Below are 22,745 nucleotides of genomic sequence, written 5' to 3'. Positions count from 1 at the left end.
TATTATGAAATGGAAGTGAGATATTTGTTATAAAATAGAATTATTATTAATATATTTTGGTATTTTATGAATAGTGTATTATTAGTGATATTAAAATTATTTAAAATGTATTAATATTAATAATAATTATTATTATATTAAAATTGATATTATAATATTAAGAATCAATATAAGTAATTAATAATTAATAATTAATTAGTATTAATACTTGATAATTAATAATTAATTAGTATTAATAATTGATAATTAATATCAAGACCTAATAATTAATATTTAAAATAGTAAATGTTCAATTTTTATAAATAGTTTAACTAATTAATAGATTTTAATTAATACTTAATAATCACGATTTATAATAATATTTAATGATAATAGTAATAGCTATTATCATAATTACTATTGTAAATGTTTAATTATGTACTAATTATTATTATTATTATACTTAAATTATTAAAGCGAGGTTACTAACTACTAAGATAAGAAAGGGAGAGGTAATTCTACCACTGAATGCTAAACCTTAGGAGTATTGGTGACCTTAATTTCTCTGATTAGGGGAAGCCAGCTTCCACTAATCTCCATACCATTGTCTCTGTTGAGATTATGCGGATGTTTGATAATTTCAAGAGCTTCTCTAATCTTTCGCCTATGATGTTGTTCTTCCCTAGCGATAATAGAGGCGTTTTCCAAGCAGACATGGTGCTTAGTTTTTGAGGAGTGTTCTGCCAGGGCCGAGGTACGAGACCTTTCATTCTTAATATCAGCTCCATGTTCCTTGAGTCTGGTCTGCAAGGAGCGACCTGTTTCACCAATGTAGCTTTTTCCACACGAGCAATCTATTTTATAGACTCCCTTAAGTTGATGAGTCGACTTGGCCACTTGATGAGATATCCAATGCCTTTGAGAATTTGGGAATTCCATAAAATGGGTTTTTCCCCGTTAATATTTTAAATAACTTTTGACTTCAAGTTTTCCCTCCATGCTCAGTCCATTTGACCTCCACATGGCATCATAGGAGTGCGTCATCATCCACTAAATGGGGATCTCTAATGCCCTTAGGAATTTGGAAATTTTGCCACATGGGTTTTGTCAGGCCAAATTTGTAGATAACTTTTGACATATCGCATGTCTCATTCTATCAAAATTTACCCCTGTTATGCCACCTACATGCCCCACATATTGTTGGACCACTTTTGACTACCATTTTTTTGATGATGCCTTCATATTTTGGAAAATTTTCAATATAGAATGTCATCTAGATTTTTTAATGAGCATTTTGAGACTAAGTTGACTTTTTGACTTCTAGACCACATGCATCAAAAAATGTGAACTACCTCGTGAAATGTGAGAACATTGATTTTGTGAGACTACCATGTTAAGACATCTAAGGATAGTTTTGAACATGCTAGAAATCAACAAGAAAAATTAGAATAAATGAAACCTGTAAGAATTGTCCACTAGGAGTCTTCCAAAATAATTCTTCTCAACGATGCTTCGAGGGTGAAACATTTTGAGGGAGAGGGCAATGTAATAAATATAAATCATAATGGGTATAATAACTCGAGGGAGGGGACAATGTAATGAATATGAATCATAATGGGTGTAATAACTCAGATACTAATAATAATAATAATAACTTTATACTAATAATAAAGATCCTACTCATTAAAATGCATGTCTCTTCAGAAGACACCCTTTAGGTTATATTTATACTCAAGGCTATCCTGATCTTATCAATCTTATTAATTATCCACTATATTATTATATTCTAGACATGTTTTATCTCTATTATGTAAAAAGTCTTTTATGCTTATTACATGTTCAGAAATATCTATCAAAATCTTTGTCTAAATTTAAGGGAGTTTCACGCCCATATATCTGCTTGCTTAAAAACAATTTGACCTCGGAAACATTCGCATTCAAGTCTATGCAACTTCTGGGATCAGATTCCAGATGTATGACACATGCATATGGAGGCTATGTTAAATCATGAAGGCAAAAAATTGTTAATGAAAACCATGTCACCTCCTTAGTCACATCATTCAGCAGGCATTGCAGCACCATGTGAAAGATTGGTTACAGGGCCGTTAACCCTCCAAGAAATGTAAGGTGTTTACCTTAAGTGTTTTGATAGTGAATATTTGACACAATAAATGGAGACCTCGAGGATGAAGAAGCAGATATCAATCAATTTTACCCAAAGCCATCAATGCAGAGATACAAGACACAATTCATAAAGGATGCTATGCTTATACTTGGGCAACTCTATCTCTGTACTTTTTGCTTAGAATCCGTCCAATCGTATCAATAATCAGAGCTTCTACACCTCCACCATTCACAACCTGCAGTAATAGGTGCCAAAATTAGGAAATTTAAACTGCATTGTCCAAATGAATAGATGAAATTATTTTTCTGTACATGTCTATCATGTTTCTAAAACTAGAGGGCCCTGAAGACTCTAACCTTCCATCCCTCCATGAAACAGAGGTCTTTTCTATGACTTTAAGGTTGTTTCATCATGATGAAGAAAAATAGCCACGACTAAGAAGATGTGCATGCATTTCAACCCCCAGTAAAACTGTACTAAAGACATGAAAAAATATAAATATGCTAAATGCGTGTTTGTAGCTAACTACAAGAAAAGATTTACAGTTAAACAATACACCTTCCTAAAAATTGTATTGTTCCATCCAAGTCCAAAAATTGAAGCCACAAAAGAGCAATTCTGATTGTAATAAGGCCTACTGGATGCTCAAGCAATCGTTAAAGGGGGACAATACAATAAAAACAAATGCAATGAGGTTTCAAAGCAAAGCATCCTGCATTCAGGAAGATTAAAAGCAAAGAAAAAGAAACTGCAAATAAATATCGCATATTCAAGATGATTTGCAACTTCCAAAAATCAAATATGCAAAGAAAATGAAAGGAAAATCCCCATATTCTATATTGACAAATCATAAATAAACAACCGTCTCCCTTCACCCGTGTTGAGAAATCTAGGGCATCAGTAGTTAGGTGATTTCTCTTCTATTAGTAGCTGCTTGTGAGTGCTTTTTACTTCTTAAGATTAGGATCCTCTTTACTTAGATTATTAGTGTTCTTCTTCATCAAACAATGACCAATGCATGAACATAAATAGACAAGAGACATAGAATGTAGGCTATCAACCAGGGCCAAAACCTCTCGCTCTTTGAGAGGAAAACCCACATAAATTCTTCTTATAGAGATTCCAATTGACGAATACCAAGACCAAGACCCTTGAACTATTTGCCACTCCAAGACCAAGACACAAGTTCTCTTGACCAATGTGGAAAAAGTCGAAGTCGGGATTAATTCGGCAAGGGTCCAAAAGTTGAAAAACTCGGCAAAGTCGGGAGTTTTTCGAAAAAGTCGGCAAAAAGTCGGCGAAATTAAAAAAAACACAAAATTACTCATTTTTTTATATTTTTTTTAACATCTAGAGTATCCACAACATCAACTAAATGCATTTCCACATAAACATGTAAAGAAAGCTAATATATAATATGTATATGAAGTCTAGTGCTACATCACATATCAAAATAGTGAATCAACTCCTAAATTTTGAGTCCTGTCTGAGTCTCAACTCTCAAGAGTCAAAATATCAACAAAAAATATAATAAATGTACATCATGAGTCATCTAAAAGTCATCAAGTAATCACTAATCAGTCACTGAGATCCTCTTCCCCTTTTACGGGAATAGGGAATGGCTTTGCCTTTTCCTCTAGAGGAAGAAGACCCTGCCCCTGGGGATACAAAATCAAATGGACTCAATCGTCCTCTAGAAGCGGATGGAAGAGGTGGCCTTTGTGCTATGCTGCTGCTGCTGCCCATCCTAGATGGTGTCACCTCCTCCTCAGCATCCTCATCCAGCTTTGCTACTGCCTTCTGACCCTGATGTTGCTCTGCCTCCTCCTCCTCTATCTCTAGCTCTCCCTCCTCAGCAACTGCGACATCCTCTAGATCCACACCTAACCAATCCGGGATCGAGTCCAAGATCGGCCTCTCAATCTCGACTCTCCATGAAGCGGTGGTATCAATATTGTCCAATGAGATGGCTTCCACATCAATAGGTTTCTGAAGCTGTCTCACCCACAATCGAAGATTGTAGTAGACGTAGACCATGTCATTGAGGTGTTTGGACTCCAATCTGTATTAGGGTCATAGATTGTAAATTAGTACTTAGAAAATTTAAATATTAAAATTAATCAAACGAATTCAAAAAATTTAATTTGAAATCTTTTTAGTTTTTACCTGTTGCGCTTTTTGGAGTGTATTTTGTCAAATACACTCCAGTTGCGCTCACACCCAGAGGAACTGCATGTTTGGTTGAGCACTCGAATGGCAAGCTTTTGGAGATGGGGTACTCTGGCACCATAGCTTGTCCACCAAGCATCTACAAGTTAAAAGAAAAATGAGAAACATAAAAAAAAACATTGAAATTCTAAACTTGAAAGTTTGAAACAAACTGAAGCTTACCTGGCATTTTGGTCGTCCTATTCTTAATAGCCATGTTAAAACCAAATGTGCCACTTCCCATCCTATAGACCTCCATTTCTTTAGAAATCTCCTCACGTTCTTCCTCAGATGACACCATCCTCTCAACACAAGTGAAGAATCCATCCATCACCTCGACATCAAATCTGAAACCACAAGCATAAGAAAATGCAGGGTTGAGGTAGACACCTGCAGTATGAATGGGGCGATGGAGGGTATTGTTCCATCGCTAATCAATCACTCTCCATATGACTTGTTGTTTCTCTAACCCCTCGTCTCCCTTATCTGCATAATAAGCACGGATGGCTTCTTTGGCCCTATCCATGGCCTCATACAAGTAGCCCATTGCGGGCTTGTCTCCATCAACCAACCGAAGAACCTTTACCAAAGGTTCTGAAATGGCACACACCTCCTCTACTCCTGCCCAAAAGCTCTGATCATATGAAACTAGTCTGCATATGCCCTCTCCCTCCGGTTTGCGGCTAATAGATAAAGAACGCCAATCCGCTGAGAGAAACATGCTCTTCACCTCCCACATAGAATTCAACAGAGACTGAAGAGATATGAAAGTAGTGGCAAATCGTGTAATGGCAGGCCGCACCAACTCTTTGTTGTTGGTGAATCTTCTCATCAAGCTAAGCACAGATGAATGATTATATATAAATTTTGTTATGCTCTTGGATGATTCAACAATATCCCTCACAGTAGGAATCTTACCTATATCCTCCAACATCAAGTCAATGCAATGAGCAGCACAAGGTGTCCAAAACAAGTTAGGATACCTCTCCATAAGCATCTTGCCAACTGCAACATAATTTGCAGCGTTGTCCGTTATGACTTGGACAACATTGCTTGGGCCTACTTCCTGAATGAAGATGTCCAACAACTCACATAATGTACGTGCATCTTTAATGTGTGCAGATGCATCAACAGATTTCATAAACATTGTCCCCTTGGGACAACTAACCAAGAAGTTAAGAAGGGTCCTACCCTTCTGGTCAGTCCAACCATCTGACATGACTGTGCATTCAGTGTGCTCCCATGATGCCCTAAACTCTGCCAATCTAGCAATGCACTCAGTCTTTTCATCTTAAAGAAGAGGCCCTCTCAATTCTGCAAAGGTGGGGGCTTTGTACCCCGGGCCAACGACAGCAACAACATCAAACATAGGCTGGTAGAATGGGTTTGTCTTGGCAATGTTGAAAGGAACATCACTCCATAGAAGACACCTACTGACCAACTTGTCAGCTTCTGCCTTTTCCTTTTTTTTCATTGACGATTTGATCCCAGGTTGTGAACCAGTTGTTATTCTAGGAACAAAAAAAGACGAGATAGAAGGATGAGTACCCATGGGTGAGGAAGGTGATGCTGCTGTAGAAGCACTGCCACTCTCAATTCCCCCCACTCTTGAGCCCCCTACAAGTTGTTTTGTTATTGCTGCCCTGGTGTCTTTTCCCTCCTCTTTATCCATCAATGATTGAATGGCCCGTTGAATGATTTCTGGAGTTGTGTTTTTGCGAAGTTCAACATTTTGCCCCAGAATTTGCCCCAAATGGAATTTTAATCTGTTGATGCCTCCTGACATATGCTTGCCACACAACTTGCAAGTCAAATACATTCCATTGGCCCCCCCAGTTTCGGGTGTAGCATCAGGCTCACCAAACTCCCACATAGAATCCAAAATCCTCGGCATTTTGTTTTAAACTTTGAGCTTGAATTTAAAGTTTAAACCTGGGCACAAAAAAAATTGAAACAAATTCAAATCAGCAAAATATAATTATTAATTTGTATTGCACTCAGAATTTAGAAACAAATTAGTAAATTACAAATTTACAGTAATTTTAATTTTTAATTTTTTAAATTTTTAGACCCATCGAACAGTGAACACTTAAGCCATATATATTTAATATTTATTATTATATGTTAACAGCTATACTGTTTTTAACTTTTTATTACAGATACAGGGACAGACATGGATACGGTAGCTTTTTAGAAGATTTTGAATAGGATATGAGTCATATGACTGGGCTTGGAAATATATAAAAATAAATAATATTTATTATTTATAACAGTATATGTGAGTGCAATGATTATTTTTATGATAATTACCAATTCACTGATATTATTATTATCTCAATGAATACGTTTTAAAGGTCACAATATTTGCTGTAAAAGGCATTATTGGAAGTATGTATCGGTATCCACTTGCTGGTGACAGAAACATTGCCCTACTGTTAATTTACAGTTGGTTCCCTGTACTCATATTCCATACGATAACCTAAGATTGGCTGCCATATCTTATATTAACAGAACATATGGTATAATAAAAATTGTTCAGATTTCACATCATTATTATGATTCAATCTTCCACAATTCAACTATGCATAGATTTACTCATTGTTATGTCTCATGAGCATTATGTCTTGCTGAATTAGAAGTTATCGAAAGTGACAATACATATGTCATATAAGTTTATAACAAATTTGGAATTTGGATAATGGCTTTCCGCTGCCCACAATGCGCATAGCGGCTAGCCATATGTAATATTAAATATATATTATATATTAATCATAATGATATTACTGTTTACATAATACATAACTTTTAAGTTTTAACAGCCTAGGCCCTACAGGTAACGGATTTCTAAATCTGAACTTTGAACTTTGAAGACTGGTCACTGAAGTCTGAGCAATGAGCATACCTTGAGGCTTGCGGCAAATGCAAACTGAACTTGAAAGTTTGAAACCCTTGATTCTCCACAGCGCGGAACAACCAAAACAGACAGTGAAAAATGAAAATGAACCAAAATGAACGATTTCTGGGTTTTTATCCACGCGTTTATAAAGCAAGGCGATTTTTTCAATCGACTCCCGATTAAATCGGGATTAATTCGATAATATCGCGATTTTTTCGTTTATGAAAAAATCGCCAAAAAATCGGCCGATATAATCGTTTAGCCCAAAAAATCGTATTTTGAGGAATAAATCCCGATTTTTTTGGGACTTTTTCCACACTACTCTTGACAGTCAACCTTCTTCTTGACTACTCTTCTAATTCGACCTTCTTAGCATCAGACATTGTCACCATTGAGATCTTATCACTGTCTTGACACCAAGACCTCCATGTTGTCGTATTATCGAGACCTTACTTATGTGATGGCACAGATATAGCACCGAGACCCTTATTGAGTTTCCACCGAGACCTTTACTGAGATTCCACCGAGATTGTGGCACTGTGGTGAGACTTCATCACTTGTATATACTACAAACTTGTCACTGCAATACCGAAATACTTGTTTACTACAATCCGAGTTCCTTTTACTGAAATGCTTGTCACTGTAACTGATATCCGAACTTGTTTCCTTACTTGTCACTACAACTGTGATCAAAATTACAAAGGTAAACCGAACTCCTTGACTTCGCACCGAACTGTAGTACCGAAACTTCCTCTGAAATAGTCAACTGAATCTCAGAGGTGATTTGAACTTCTATCTCTGTGGAATAGGCCGAGGTCCCTATATATAGTAGTCCGTCCGTCATAAATAAGTCGACATGAATTATGAATCGTTGTGTCTTCATTTAGGTGTGCCGACATGAGCTTTTTATTTCATCTTTGTTGATTTGGGGTAGCATCGGATGTGCTCTAAACACGAAAATTGGTGGAGAGGCTAAAGCACATGAAATATCCATACCCAGAAATGGTTTGGACAGAATCTAACCAGTTTGGGAGATATTAAAATAATTAATAATTTTAATGAAGTCCCTAAGTCTAAACTTAGGGAAAATAAAATATTAATGTGAATTAATATAAAACTGAGTTAGAATGGTCCAAAAGTCATGGATCAAGCCAGTTCTAATCCTAGCCATTGATTAGGGACTTAATCTCGGTCGTTGAATTGTCAATGAGAAAAGTATAAGAGGAGGCTTGAGGGTCACTTGGAGAACACACCGAGTTGATCAAAAATTCGATTTTCTGGGGCAGGGCTTGTTGAGGAAATTGAAGGAGTGATCAGAGTTGCAGCTGAGGGGCAATGAATGTAGTAGCAGAGAGGCAGAGATAGTACCGGGAGCATCAGCGCAGGAGCCGGGAGAGGGTTAACGCAGAGCCAACTAGAGGCCACGCAGAAGTAGCCAGAGGCAGCTAGGAGCTGCGCAAAGCCTAAGGAGGGCCAGCGTGGGAGACGCAAAGGCTCCAGAGGCTGACGCAAAGCCTAGAGAGGCTGACGCAGACCCTAGAGGTTGACGTTGGGAGATTTCATGGGGCAGATTGGGGCTAATATCTGTCTCCGACTGAGAGGTACTACTGCGGAGGACATTCTCTGTTGGGTGATCCATTTCTCGCACCTAGATTGTATTCTGAAACTGCTTAATAATAAAACCCTCAAATAGCTGCACCGGTTTTCCCGCATTGGGTTTTTCCGGGGACATTAGTCCAAAAATAACAGTGTCACTTGTGTGCTTGTTTTCCTTCTGTTGATGATCTGTATGTGTTGAGACTATACTTGTACTTATTTTTCAGTATTTACATGGTAAATAACTCATTAATTATCAGAACAAGTAGGAAGAAATTAATCAAAAAGTACAAGAAGGATTTCTAACAATTAGACTTAGAAATTCCAACATGGTATCAGAGCATGGTTGCAGATCACAGGATAACTAAGGGCATCAGCCGAGCAGAGCAACAGCAGAAACAGTTGTCCCTAGTGACAGAAGTTGTTCCTAGCAGAAAAGCAACAAGGAAGGGGTGACGCAGTGCCTACATCATCAGTTCGAGAAGAGAAGAGGATTAGCGCAGTGGCAGAGAGGAGCAGACCTGACCTACGCACTGCCCGGTCATCTTTCTCAGTCAGAGAGGATTGACGTCTGTGGCCAGGAGGTGTGGATTTTGCTGGTGATGGGATTGTGCAGAGCCTAGAGGCTCTAACCTTCAGTTTGTTGGGGCATAGGAGGTTATGGGTAAGTTGCGGAGTGAAGCCGGTGGGGTATTATGGTCAAAACAATCCCTAACAGGGCAAGACCAAGGAGGAGGGAGTTGCTGTCGAGGATTTCTAGCAAAGAAATCCGGATTAGTGGTGCAACTGCACTAACGATTGGAGTGGGGGCATCTCGACATTGGCAGAGGGGTTTCCAAGAGGGAAATTGAGGCTCAGAGGGAGTCACACCGAGAACTTCTAGGAGGGAAGTAGAGAGACTCAGAAGAGTCAAAAGAGGAGCAGTAAAATGACAGTGAATGGGGTAAGAGATCAAGACAGACTGGACGTAGCCTCAAACTTCGTAGTCTGGAAGGCCGGGATCTTGTCCATTCTAGACAGAAATCGTCTCCAGCACTTCGCCTTGAACACGATAGCGATCCCAGTTGACCCAATTGAGAACAAAAAGTACAAGGAGGCAATGGTGAGGGCCAAGAGCATCATCCTTGACGGGGTCAAGGACCATGTAGTACCACATATTGCCGAAAAGGACACGGCAAATGCGATGTGGGAGGCCCTGATGAAATTGTATCAGCATACTTCCGTGCAGAGGAAGATGCTACTAGAAAATCAGCTGCGGTCATACCAGATGCAGAAGGGAGAATAGATAGACACCTTCCTCGGTCGATTGAAGGAGATCCGGGATCAGCTGACTTCCATAGGGGCAACGCCGAATGGGGAGATGTTGGTGAGGACCGCATTGAACGCAATCTCAGAGGATTGGGAGGTATTTGTCCAGATCATACTGGGCAAGTCGACCCTTCTAGATTGGGAGGAACTGTGGGCAGATCTTTGTCAAGAAGAGATCAGAAAGCTAACCAAGGCGGGAAGCAGCGGCAAGGGGATCATAATCAAGAAGGAGGAAGAGGAAGATGCTGCCCTAGCATCTAAGGGAAAGCAAGAGAAACGGAAGAAGAAGGACCTCTCCAAGGTCAAATGCTTCCACTATGGGGCACTGGGTCACTATGTGAGCTAATGTGCGAGGAAGAAGAGCAAGGGAGAGGCTTCTGAGACCAAGGCTGCACCAGCAAGGGCAGAGAAAGAAGTGGAGACAAATGATGACTGTGCCATGAGTGCTCATGTGCCACTTGAGACGAAGTGGGGAGACATCGAGCTGTAGTCAAACGGACTACAGGCGATGAGGGGCAGGATCCTCAAGGTACCCAACCTCTTGGATTATACCTTGCTACGAGAGCCCCGAAAAGGAGTCGCAGGACTGACGGATGTCAGTAGAGACGGATGCGGATGGAGCGACAGAGAGCGCTACAGTGCAGGAGTCACAGGAGAGCGTGAGGCAGCAATGCGAGATGCATGGAGTTTTTGCAACAGCGCAGAGGTCAGAGAGGCAGCACTTGTCAACTACAGAGGGAGCTTCAACGTTGGGAGTGTCTCTAGCCTAACAGAGATGTCAGAGTTGGGAGGATCAGTTACTTACTTCTCAGTAACTAAGTTGCAGTGCAGCAGTTAGTAGTGGCAGTGCTATAGGCAGGAACAATGTAGCATGATGAGAGGGGATGCAGTGCAGATGCAACAGTGGCAGTGGCAGGGCCATGAGCAGCAGCACGGATGCAGAGCGAGCTTTTGTACGGATGCAGCAATGGCAGTGGCAGGGCCATGGGTAGTACATGATGTAGCAGTGCAGAGGATGTTGGGCAGGGAGGCCTAACGTCAGCACAGGGACCGATGCCGGATGATCAGGGTGATGCTCAATGAGGAGTATTACTAGAGCATAGTCCTCGCCAAGAGGGAGTATTGATTTGGGATAGCATCGGATGTGCTCTAACCACGAAAATTGGTGGAGAGGCTAAAGCACATGAGATCTCCAATAACCAGAAATGGTTTGGGCAGAATCTAACCAGTTTGGGAGATATTAAAATAATTAATATTTTTAATGAAGCCCCAACTCTAAACTTAGGAAAAATAAAATATTACTGTGAACTAATATAAAACTACGTTAGAATGGTCCAAAAGTCATGGATCAAGCGAGATCTAATCTTAGTTGTTGATTAGGGACTTAATCTCAGTCATTGAATTGTTAACGAGAAAAGTATAAGAGGAGGCTTGAGAGTCACATGGCGAACACACCGAGTTGATCAAGAATTCGATTTTCTGGGGCAGGGCTTACTGAGGAAATCCAAGGAGTGATCAGAGTTGTAGCTGAGGGGCAGTGAATGCAGTAGCAGAGAGGCAGAGATATTACCCGGAGCATCAGCGTAGGAGTCGGAAGAGAGTTGACGCAAAGCCAGCTAGAGGCCACGCAGAAGCAGCCAGAGCCCACGCAGAGAAAGGCAGGAGCTGCGTAGAGCCTGAGGAGGGCCAGAGTGGGAGATGCAAAGGCTTCAGAGGCTGACGCAGAGCCCAGAGAGGCTGACGTTGGGCCAGAGAGGCTGACGCTGGGCAGACGTTGGGCCAAAGAGGCTGACGCAGACCCTAGAGGTTGACGCTGGGAGATTTCGTGGGAAAGATTGGGGTTAATATCTGTCTCCGACTGAGATGTACTACTGCCGAGGGCATTCTCTATTGGGTGAGCCATTTCTCGCACCCAGATTGTATTCTGAAACTGCTTAATAATAAAACCCTCAGATAGCTGCACCGGTTTTCCCACATTGGGTTTTTCCGGGGACATTAGTCCAAAAATAACGGTGTCACTTGTGTGCTTGTTTTTCCTTCAGTTGATGATCTGTATGTGTTGAGACTGTAATTGTATTTATTTTTCAATATTTACATGTGTTGTCGCACAAAATGTCTAGGCACCGCGACAACGCTCAGATCGGGGGCTATCACGCTGATCCCCAATCTCTCTGTTTAAGTTGTCTCCCTACAGCAGGCTAAGGGGGGTAGACCCTATGGAAAAGTGGAATGAAGAAGAACTAGTTGGGAACCAGCCAGTTCGGAAGACACAGTGAAGCAATCAAGTACTTGATTAAGATTTAGCAAGACTTATAGGATTTGATCAGATTTTAAACGATTGATACCAATGCCCTATGGAGTCAACGATCTTGCTAGGGAAATTAAGGCCAAGTAATCGATTAGCAACTGTTGCTTAGATGAATGACTATTTTATATGAAATGCAAATCCTAAAACTAATGTGAGATGCAAGAATCTTGGTTAATTTTAGTTAAATGCCTATTTAAATGTGAACCCTTCAATCCTTTCTGTGTTGAGCTTGATTTCGTAGTAATTGGCAGAGAGAAGATCAGGGGAAGCACACTAAGGTGTGATTAACGATACCTCTCCTGAAATTCTAACATACCTAGTGCCTCCGGTGCTACAAAGAACTGTGGCTCTGACGACTGCAAGGTCACCGTTTTAAGTACTATTAAAACAGACTTCTCAAGAAAAGACGGATGGAGATCTATCTGTCTATCGACCAAGCTTATGCTTGGAAGTAAATTTTATCTATGCAAAGTTAATTTATATGCAAATGCAACAGAAGATGAGATGAAGTTAGACTCAAGGATGGGAAAATGCTTATGTTACATCCAATGCTACCCCAAATCAACACTCCCTCTTAGCGAGGACTGTGCTCTAGCAATACTCCTCACTGAGTATTACTCTGATCATCCAGCATCGGTACCTATGTTGATGCTAGGCCTTCCTGCCCAACATCCTCTGCATTGTTGCATCCTCTACTGCTGCCCATGGTTCTGCCACTGCCACTGCTGTATCGGTACGACAGCTCCCTCTGCATCCGTGTTGTTTTTGGCCCTTTCTCCCAGCACTGCATCCGCACTGCACCTCCTCTCATCATGCTGCCCACTGCTGCACTACAACTTAGTTACTAAGAAGTAAGTAACTAATCTCCCAATCTGACCTCTCCGTTGGGCTAGAGACACCCACTGATGCTGAAGCTCCCTCTGCCGCTGATAAGTGCTCCCTTTCTGACCTCTGCGTTGCTGCAACAACTCCCTGCATCTCGCACCATTGCACACCTCTTTGTGTTGTCTTGCACTGGTGCAACACTCCTGTGCCTCTCGCACTGCTGCAGCCTGCTAGCCTCGCGTTGTCTCGGGACTCCTGCACTGTAGCTCTCTCCGTCGCTCCATCCGCATCCATCTCTACCCGACTCAGCCAGTCCTGCTACTCCTCTTCAGGGCTCCCGTAGCAAGATCTAATCTAAGACGCTGGGTACCTTGAGGATCCTGCCCCTCATCACTTGTAGTCCGCCTGACTACAGCTCAATGTCTCCCCACTTCCACTCAAGTGGTGCGTGTGCACTCATGGCACAGTCATCGTCTGTCAAAACTTCCTTCTCTGCCCTTGCTGGCGCTGCCTTAGTCTCGGAAGACTCTCCCTTACTCTTCTTCCTTAGACACTGGGTCACATAATGACCCAGCTCCCCACAGTGGAAGCACTTGATCTTGGAGAGATCCTTCTTCTTCCACTTTTCCTGCTTTCCCTCAGATGCTAGGGCAACATCTTCCTCCTCCTGCTTGACTTTGATCCCCTTGTTGCTGCTACCTGTCTTTGACTGTCGTCTGATCTCTTCCTGACGAAGAGCTGCCCACATCTCATCCCAAGATGGGAGTGTCCCTCTGCCCAATATACTCTAGACAAATACCTCCCAATCTTTTGAGACAGCACTCAAGGCTGTCCTCACCATCACCTCCTGATTGTCGTGGCTTCTATAGCAGTCAACTGATCTCGGATCTCATTCAGTCCTCTGAGGAAGGTGTCAATCGGTTCTCCCTTCTTCATCTGATATGACCTCAACTGATTCTCTAGTAACATTCTTCTCTGCACAAAAGTATGCTGGTACAATTTCTTGAGGGCCTCCCACTTCTCATATGTCGTTTCCTTCTTGGCAATGTGTGGTACTACATGGTCCTTGACCCTGTCAAGGATGATGCTCTTGGCCCTTGCCATTGCCTCCTCGTACTTGTCATTATCATTGGGGTCGACTGGGATAGCTATAACCTTCAAGGTGAAGTTCTTGACACGATTATTCTGGCCTTCCAAACTGTGAAATTCGACGCTCCGTCTAGTCTATCCTGGTCTCTTACTCCGTGTAGTGCCATGATGCTCTTCTACTTCCCTCCTGGAAGTTCCCTGTTCGACTCCTCCGAGTCTCTACTTCCCGTCTGGAAGTTCTCTTCTGGACTCCCTCTGAGTCCCGATTTCCCTCGTGGAAATCCTTCTGCCGCTGTCGAGATGCCCCCTACTCTGATCGTCTTGTGCAACCGCACCATTGTTCTGGGTTCCTCAGCTAGAAACCCTCAGTAGCAACTCCCTCCTGTTGGCCTTGCTCTGTCAGGTACTGTTCTAACTACAGTACCTCACCAGCGCCACTCTGCAATATTCCTACAACCTTCTAAACCCCAGCAACCTGAAGGTGAGAGCTCCTAGGCTCTGCGCAATCCTGGCACTAGCAACCCGGCCTCCTCAGCCAACTGCATCAGCCCTCCCATCTTCTACGTGGCTCTGCGTGAGGCTCCCTTTGCCTTTCTTAGCCTCTGCGCTACCTCTTTCCAGCTCACCCTTGATGACGCAGGCACTACGTCACCCTTCCCTTGTTGTTGTTCTGCAAGAAACAGCTTCTGTGACCTCGGGACAACTATTTTCTACTACTATTGCTCTGCTCGGCTGATATCCTCAGTCCTCCTGTGATCTGCAACCTGCCTCTGATACCATGTTGAAGTTTCTAAGTCTGCTTAGTTAGAAACCCTCCATGCACTTTATCTGATTTATTCCTACCTACTTGTTTCGTTACTTAACAAGTTATTTACAATGTAAATACTGAAAATAAACACTAGTGCATGTTCAACATTTTACAGGTCAACAACTGAAGGAAACAAAAACAATCACACCAAATGACACCGTTATTTTTGGACCAATGTCCCCGGAAAAACCCAATGTGGGAAAACCGATGCAGCTATCTGAGGGTTTTCTTATTAAGCAATATCAGAGTACACTCTGGGTGCCAAAACTGGCCTACCCAACAGAGAATTCCCTTGGTAGTAATACCTCTCAGTTTGAGACAAATCTTCTGGTTTAAACCTCGATAATCCTTTCGGCAGCTCCTCAGCACCAATCTACCACAGAAACCCTAGCATCTGCCCTTTCTGGACTGCGTCAGCCCCTCTCTGCCCAGCGTTGGCCTTGCGTCACCCCGGATGGGTCTGCGTCAGCCTTAGGAGGCCCTACGTCAACCCTCTGGCCCTCTGCGTCAGCAACGCTGGCCTCTCTAAGGCTCTGCGCAGCTCCCGGCTGCCTCTGCGTGGCCCTGCTTGAGCCCTGGCTGGCTTTGCCCCCTCTCCCCGTCTACTGTGCTGCTCTCCCGGCACTATCTCTACCTCTCTGTTCTTTTGTACTCAATGCCCCTCAGCTGCAACTCCAGATCACTAATTCTATCTCTCTTAGCAAACCTCGCTCTAGAGAATAGAATGACTGATCACTCTGGTGTATTCTCCAAGTGACCCTCAAGCCTCCTCTTATACTTTTCCTGTTGACATACGGCCGAGATTAAGACCCTAATCAACAACTAAGATTAGATTTGGCTTGATCCATGTCTTTTGGACCATTCTAACACAGTTTCATATTAATCCACATTAATATTTTATTTTCCCTAAGTTTAGACTAAGGGACTCCATTAAAAATATTAATTATTTTAATATCTCCTAAACTGTTTAGAATCTGCCCAAACCCTTTCTGGGTATTGGAGATCTCATGTGCCCCAACCTCTCCACCAAATTTCGTGGCTAGAGCACATTCGATGCTACCCCAAATCAACAGCCTGTACAACATTCTTTTCGAGCATTTTCTCTTGGTAAATGGTCCTCCATTAATTACTGAAATTGACTTTTAGGTTCGACAATGATATCCTTACCATGCCTACAAAAAATATGCATATGTACAAGGGGAAAACACTAGGAATATGCCAAGTGGTCAAAAAATATGCCAAAAATCAATATTAATTAGAGCCAACATACCATACATCTATTGTTCAAATAAAGATACTAGGTTAAACAGTATAGGATATCATTTAGTGCCCCTGCGACCTAGCACCTCTAGAACAGCTACTCAATAAAAATAGGCATGTCAACTACATCATAAAGTATATATGCATATAAAACGTTGTGCGGGCGGCTAAGAAATGGAAGGATGTGATATAAGAGGTCATCATCCATTCTTGGCCTTGGGGACCAGGCTATAAGGCTCATGTATTTTTGGTTGTCAAACCTTCAGTTACAACTCAGAACATTATCAACGCCTAGTAGTTTAATGATCCACTAGACTCAATTCCCTAATGAAAGTTAAAATGCAACAAGAGTACAAAGATCCATGTATTTCAACTTTCTAGGCATTCAACAAGCTCTTCACACTTTGGAGGCCCTTTTTCGTGGTAAGAATTTGTAGAGATTTTGCCCTTCACAAATGTCAATAAAAAGGATTCTCTAGAAAATCCCATGGCCATACAAAACATCAAGGTATAGACCCTATTACCACAAAATCTAGAAGGCCTTGGAAAGGGAAACCCTACAAGACAAAAGTTAGACAAAGTGCTACCAATGGGGTAGAGGCCCAATATCACTTCAGCCAAAACCCCTTGCTCTTTATAGATTTTCATCGATGGGCGCAGTCTCAGTAAGGATGAGATCACTTGAAATAGATATGCTATGGATAAGGTGCACAATGATCTCACTAGGACTCATTCAAAGAGAGACACAATCAAAGTTCAAGGCTCCACAAGAAGCAATTCACTCTCTATGAAAAGACCTAGAAAAGGGAGGTGCAAGACCCAAGGTTTGATTTTATTGATGATAATAGGAGTTCCAAAGGTCAAGACCAAAGAGAAAAGGTTTCTTATATTAGATTCCAACAATTACAAGCCTTGTGAAACCTTCAAGAAAGTCCTCAAGTTGAGGGAGAAGAAACTAAGGTTTCCCTCTCAAGGAAACACCTAGGGCAAGAGATTTTATAGATGAAATTTGAGTGGATACCCACCAAAATGATAAGTCATGTAGTCAAGACCTACCTTTTCATGTTTAGGCTCTCAAATCACCAAAAAGGCTCCTCCTTAAAATTTCGCTCTAAGCCCTAGTTTTTCTTCCTAGCCTTAAAAGGACCAAATTTGAGGAGAGAAATCTTGGACTAGTGCCTTGTCCTTTGGGCATATGGAGTCAAGGATGCTCTAGATAAGCCTAATTCGTTTCTAAGGAGGCCAAAATTTGATGCCCTAGGTATCAAAATTCCAGCATTTACCCACTCAATGATAAATGGAGTTTCTTGGGAGAGCTTTAAAAAGATTCACCAATAGGAACATTCATTACATGTTATGCATGAGTAACATATGCAACATTCATCTAGATAGCCTTCAAAATTTATTTTCAACAAATTAGGGCACAAACTAGCATAATCTAGAAGCAATAGTTCCATACATTAGACATTTCAAAATGATAACATTCAACAAAGAGTACTTACAAGATAACATGCAATATATCCATCCATTTGCCAAAGAAGAGCTCCAAAGACGATCCAAATTTAGCTTCCACACATCAAAATGCATTCCAAGAATCTCCAATAGCCACAAAGAAACAAATGTGAGTTCCTCCAAGAGGTCCGAATTTTCCAAGTGTGATGATGATGAGAGATGAAATGACATCTCTCCAATATATATGTGTTCAATGATCTTTAATTTTAGCCTACTAGCCCCTTAAACAATAAAATAATGGGCAAAAACTAGGTAAGGTCATAATTCAACCTTATAGCCAATGTAAAATCATAATAGATCACCCACAAGAGGGTTGAAATGCTAACGTCATGCATGCATAGGCCTCTTGTTGAGAAATCTTATGGGTTGCAACTAAGATGATTTCTCTTCAACTTGATAACTGCTTGTGATGTATTTTTAATATTCTTGATTTTAGCTTCTTCTTTATTATTATGTTGTTCTTATCATCAAACAGCTACCAAAACAAGAAGATCAACAATACACAAGAACACAGGACGTAGGCTACAAGCTAGTGCCAAAACCTCTCCACTTGAGAGGAAAACCCGCAAATCTCTTCCCTTCTTATAGATACTTCAAATGACAAATTCCAAGACCTCTAGACCAAGACCAATAACCTTCCAAGACCAAGTCAGACCTTCTTGTTGATGTGCTTCCTCTATCCAAATAAAACTCAGTCAAATCTCTTCCAGCTGCACAACTTCGACCCCCAGCTACAGAATTTCGGCCTCCACTACAGGTCTAAAATTTTCGGCCCCCACAATAGTTGTTTCTTCCACATGTGTGAGTAGTTTTAGAGCTTCCAAGGCTTCCTTTGACTTTCACTTGAGTTTGTCCTTCTAGGGCTTATAGGTTACCTAATAGACCTTCCTTCGACCTTCTTTTTGCAATTTCCTCAACTTCGATCTTGCAACATCGAAATCCTAGCCTTCCTTCTTCACACATGAGAGAGAGAGAGAAATAACCCAAGATTTCGTCCTTCATCCTTCGTCCTTCTTCGTTAGCCTTCTGCTTCTCCTTCGCTTAGATGATGAGAAGATGAGTAAGTGTCCATAGGAGGTCGAGTTCCCTCCTATATATAGGCTTCCAAGGAGGACGATGTGTCCTAATGAGTCCGACTACTTAGCTGCCAGGCCGACTTGGTCTTGAAGGGTATTTTTACACTTTTAAATCTAAGTTGCACGAAACGTTTTAGAGTTTCCAAAACGGGTACGTTTAGAAACATCACCTCACAAAAATGGAAGCTTCAGCCGAAACGTCGACTGAAACATCATATATGTGTATATATATATAAAGGTTATAAATAAGTGAATAACACATTATCTTGCAAGTAAAAAGGGAATAAGACCCATAGATGACAATTTAGAAGGAAAACCAAGTCTATATTAACTCTCATAGATGATTACATTATGGTTGAGTTTCAGCCGAGTTTCAGAGTTTCGGGTATGGGTACGGCCCGACACGTCGGGTTCCTATAAGTTTGGTACAACATAGTTTTAAACACAAAAAATATTCTCTTTATAGGTTACAATGTGCCCAATGGGATCTTCTTCATATGACAATGACTATTTTGACTTCTTGACCCTAGGACAAACCCTAGAAACATGCAATGGGTGCTTGACCTCTAAATAAAGACCTTGAGCATGAAACACATGCTACAAAGATAACAATAATAAATTTTCTTTCTTTTTACAATATACAAGAATCAAAAGTACATTTCATATTTATGAAGACTAAACCTAGTTACACATTTCAACACCTCTTAAGGGCATGCATTGGGCTCCTCCAGTCCTAAACTAAGTGTAGAGGGCTCCATAAATCATGATCTAAGGGTTGGCCCCTAAATCTCCATGCAAATCATCGTGTGGACCCCAGTTTTGTGTTTGGGGCACAAAATGGGTCTCATGGGTCTCCTAGTGATAGAATAGCGTGATTCTGCTCCAACGCTTAGGGCGTTAAGGATGATGATAGCCCTACCATGTCTTAAGGGGTCAGAGAAACCATATCTGGACCTTGAATCAGCTATCAAACCATGTGTACATTGCTAAGTCAGTTGCAACATACTGGTCCAAGTGCATCATCTCATGAATAATGTGGGACGAAATGCAGAATGTTGGGGGTGTTGTAGGTGCCCATGGAATGGCATGATGCTCTGCGAGTGATAGGAGTCTCTTGGCTCTCAACACTTCACCTGTAGGGTGTCATAATGCTCTTTTAGTGGACTTGGGCAGAATTGGGCCCATTTAGTTGCCCAGCCCATGATGAAAACCATCTGCCAATCACACACAATGTCTAGTGTTGCACTTCACCACTAGGTACAATAACCATTGATGCATCGAAGTGGACCGAGCTTGCTAGTCAAGGGCAAATTGACACTTCATACAAGGCTCCCCTTCCAAATTTGGGGCTTGATAATGTAATAGTGTTACTTCCCTAGGTAGGAGTGGCTAATGGGCGTCGACCTTACTAGGTGTTCCCAGCCCCTAAGGGGAAAGACAGGTCCATAGTACATCCTTCAATCATTAGGTGTCATGTGAATGATGATGGAACGAAGGGGGCATGGAGTCACAGGGCCAAATGCCATCGTCAAAGATTAGCAATGATGAGGAATTCCACATTTTGGGCATACAAATGTGACGAGGGAGCAATTGTGGATGCACGAGTTACCTCGACCTTTGTTTTTCCACCCCTCTTATTGCCTTTAGTTTTTTCTTGATTTTTCTTTGTATTACTACCCGAAGCTCTGGGAAATGAGAGCATGCTTTGAATGATGTGTAGTGTTGACCACTAGAGTGGCCCCTAATGATTATATGAAGACTCCATTCCCAAGGATGATCTAAAGGACACTTGTACCATCAGATATCATCAGTCAACAAGAGTTTTTAAACTCTACTTCTATTTTCCCATCATCTTTCTTGTACCCAGATTCCACACCCTGCGGGGAATTGTAATAAGTGATTCTAATAATGATGATTTCTTGAGTCTGTAACAGACTTAGGATGTTGGGACTCGATCAGAAAACAAATACACCTTGGAGTGTCTATTTTATTTGGTTAATTATCCATTCTTTTTCAAAAGCGGATAATTGTTCAGAGGTCTTTGTTTCAGCCGGATGTATACCCCAGGAAGTTTGTACACCCCTCCACGCGGGGGGGTGCGGGGGGGACTTGTCCCCCCCGCGAGGGTCCGGGGGCCAGCGGTCCCCCGGCGGGGGCTCGGGGGCAGCGCCCCCGAAGCTAAAAACAAATGTAAAATTGCCTTGTAAAAGTATAGTAATTTCTAGTCAATCTGGGCCGTTCATTAGGCAGATGATCTGACGGTAGAACTTATGTTTAGTTTAGGGTTTTTTGCCCTAGAAGGCAACCCCTCTCTTTGTATGAAGGCATTGTATTGGAGGCTGAGATATAGATGTATATTCTGTGAGCGAGAAACAGAGAGGTGAGACTGTGAGAGAAAACAAAGGATATTACAGCAGATTTGCTGTAGGTTGTGTCTCTTCATTTTGCTGGATAATAGAAAGAAAGGATTGACTGTTCGGGGTGGATGTAGCCCAAACTGGGTGAACCACGTATATCTGTCTCTCTCTTGTTTTGTGCGTTTTTTGTGTTTATATTTCTACAATATTTTATGTGTTCCATTGCTCCGTAATATATAATTTTCTAACAACTAGTATCAGAGCCGAAGGTCTATTTGGCTGATAAACTCGCAGGAAAGAAGGGTTCCTGGTTCGAGTCGGAGCAATGGCGGAAGATGGTAAGTTTAGGGTCGAGAAATTTAACGGCCAAAACTTCTCGCTGTGGAAGATGCAGATGGAAGATTATCTGTATCAGAAAGATCTATACCTACCATTGGGCGGAAAAACAAAGATGTCGACGGGTATGAAAGACGAAGAATGGAACCTTCTCGATAGAAAGGCACTCGGAACAATACGGTTGTGCCTTGCTGCGTCAGTCGCCTTCAACATTTCGAAGGAAACCACGACAAAGGGTTTGATGCAGACGTTATCGAAACTATATGAAAAACCCTCGGCCTCAAACAAGGTATTTCTTATGAAACAGTTATTTAATATGAATATGTCGGAAGGTGGATCTGTTGCAAACCATTTAAATGATTTTAATACAGTTACAAGTCAGTTAAGTTCTGTAGGGGTAAACTTTGATGATGAAGTTAGAGCTCTGTTATTCTTGTGCTCATTACCAGAAAGTTGGAATGGTTTGGTAATGGCCATTAGTAACTCCGTTTCTGGATCTAATACTTTAAAGTTTGATGATGTTGTCGATGCTATCCTTAGCGAGGAAATGCGACAGAAAAGCTCCGGTGAGACATCGGGAAATGCTTTGAGTGCAGAGTCTAGAGGAAGAAAAATGGAAGAAGGAAAGAGCTCAGGATATCGCAGTAAATCAAGGAAAGGCAGATCCAAGTCCAGATCGGGGATAGTGTGCTGGAAATGTAGAAAGAAAGGACACCTAAAGAAAGACTGTAGATCTCGGAAGGGAAAAGAAGGAGATGCACAGCAAGAAAACAATCACGAAGCAAATGTGACAGGTGAGGTGTTACAAGATGCTTTGATTCTTTCTTTCGAAAATATTACTGATTCCTGGGTGGTAGATTCAGGGGCTTCATTCCATGCCACACCTGATAAGAAATACTTTCATGACTATGTTTAAGGAGATTTTGGACAAGTTCGTCTGGGTGATGATAAACCCTGTAAAATCGTTGGAATGTGTAAGGTTCTTGTAAAACAGCAGAATGGAAACCAATGGCTATTAAAGGAGGTAAGGCATGTTCCAGATCTAAAGAAAAATCTGATTTC

The 22,745-nt window shown here is 41.5% G+C and overlaps 1 protein-coding gene across 2 annotated transcripts in view; it reads right to left on the bottom strand.

The window, feature by feature from the left end:
* LOC149145272 (uncharacterized) overlaps window positions 1-22,745 on the bottom strand; it is a 446,502-nt gene that overhangs the window by 262,548 nt on the left and 161,209 nt on the right. Inside the window, exon 3 of one of the 2 annotated variants that reach the window (XM_089449292.1) lies at window positions 2,253-2,339. The exons of the other annotated variant lie outside the window; for it this stretch is intronic. Within the exon in view, the coding sequence (XP_089305418.1) occupies window positions 2,253-2,339 (87 nt within the window). The remainder of the gene's footprint in view (window positions 1-2,252; window positions 2,340-22,745) is intronic. 2 annotated transcript variants of the gene reach the window in all.

This window comes from Pinus tabuliformis, chromosome X (assembly GCF_031772625.1).
Source record: "Pinus tabuliformis cultivar Carrire ecotype Pingquan chromosome X, CPIR1, whole genome shotgun sequence".
Taxonomy (NCBI): Eukaryota; Viridiplantae; Streptophyta; class Pinopsida; order Pinales; family Pinaceae; genus Pinus; species Pinus tabuliformis.
This window is presented reverse-complemented; position numbering and strand designations above follow the sequence as displayed.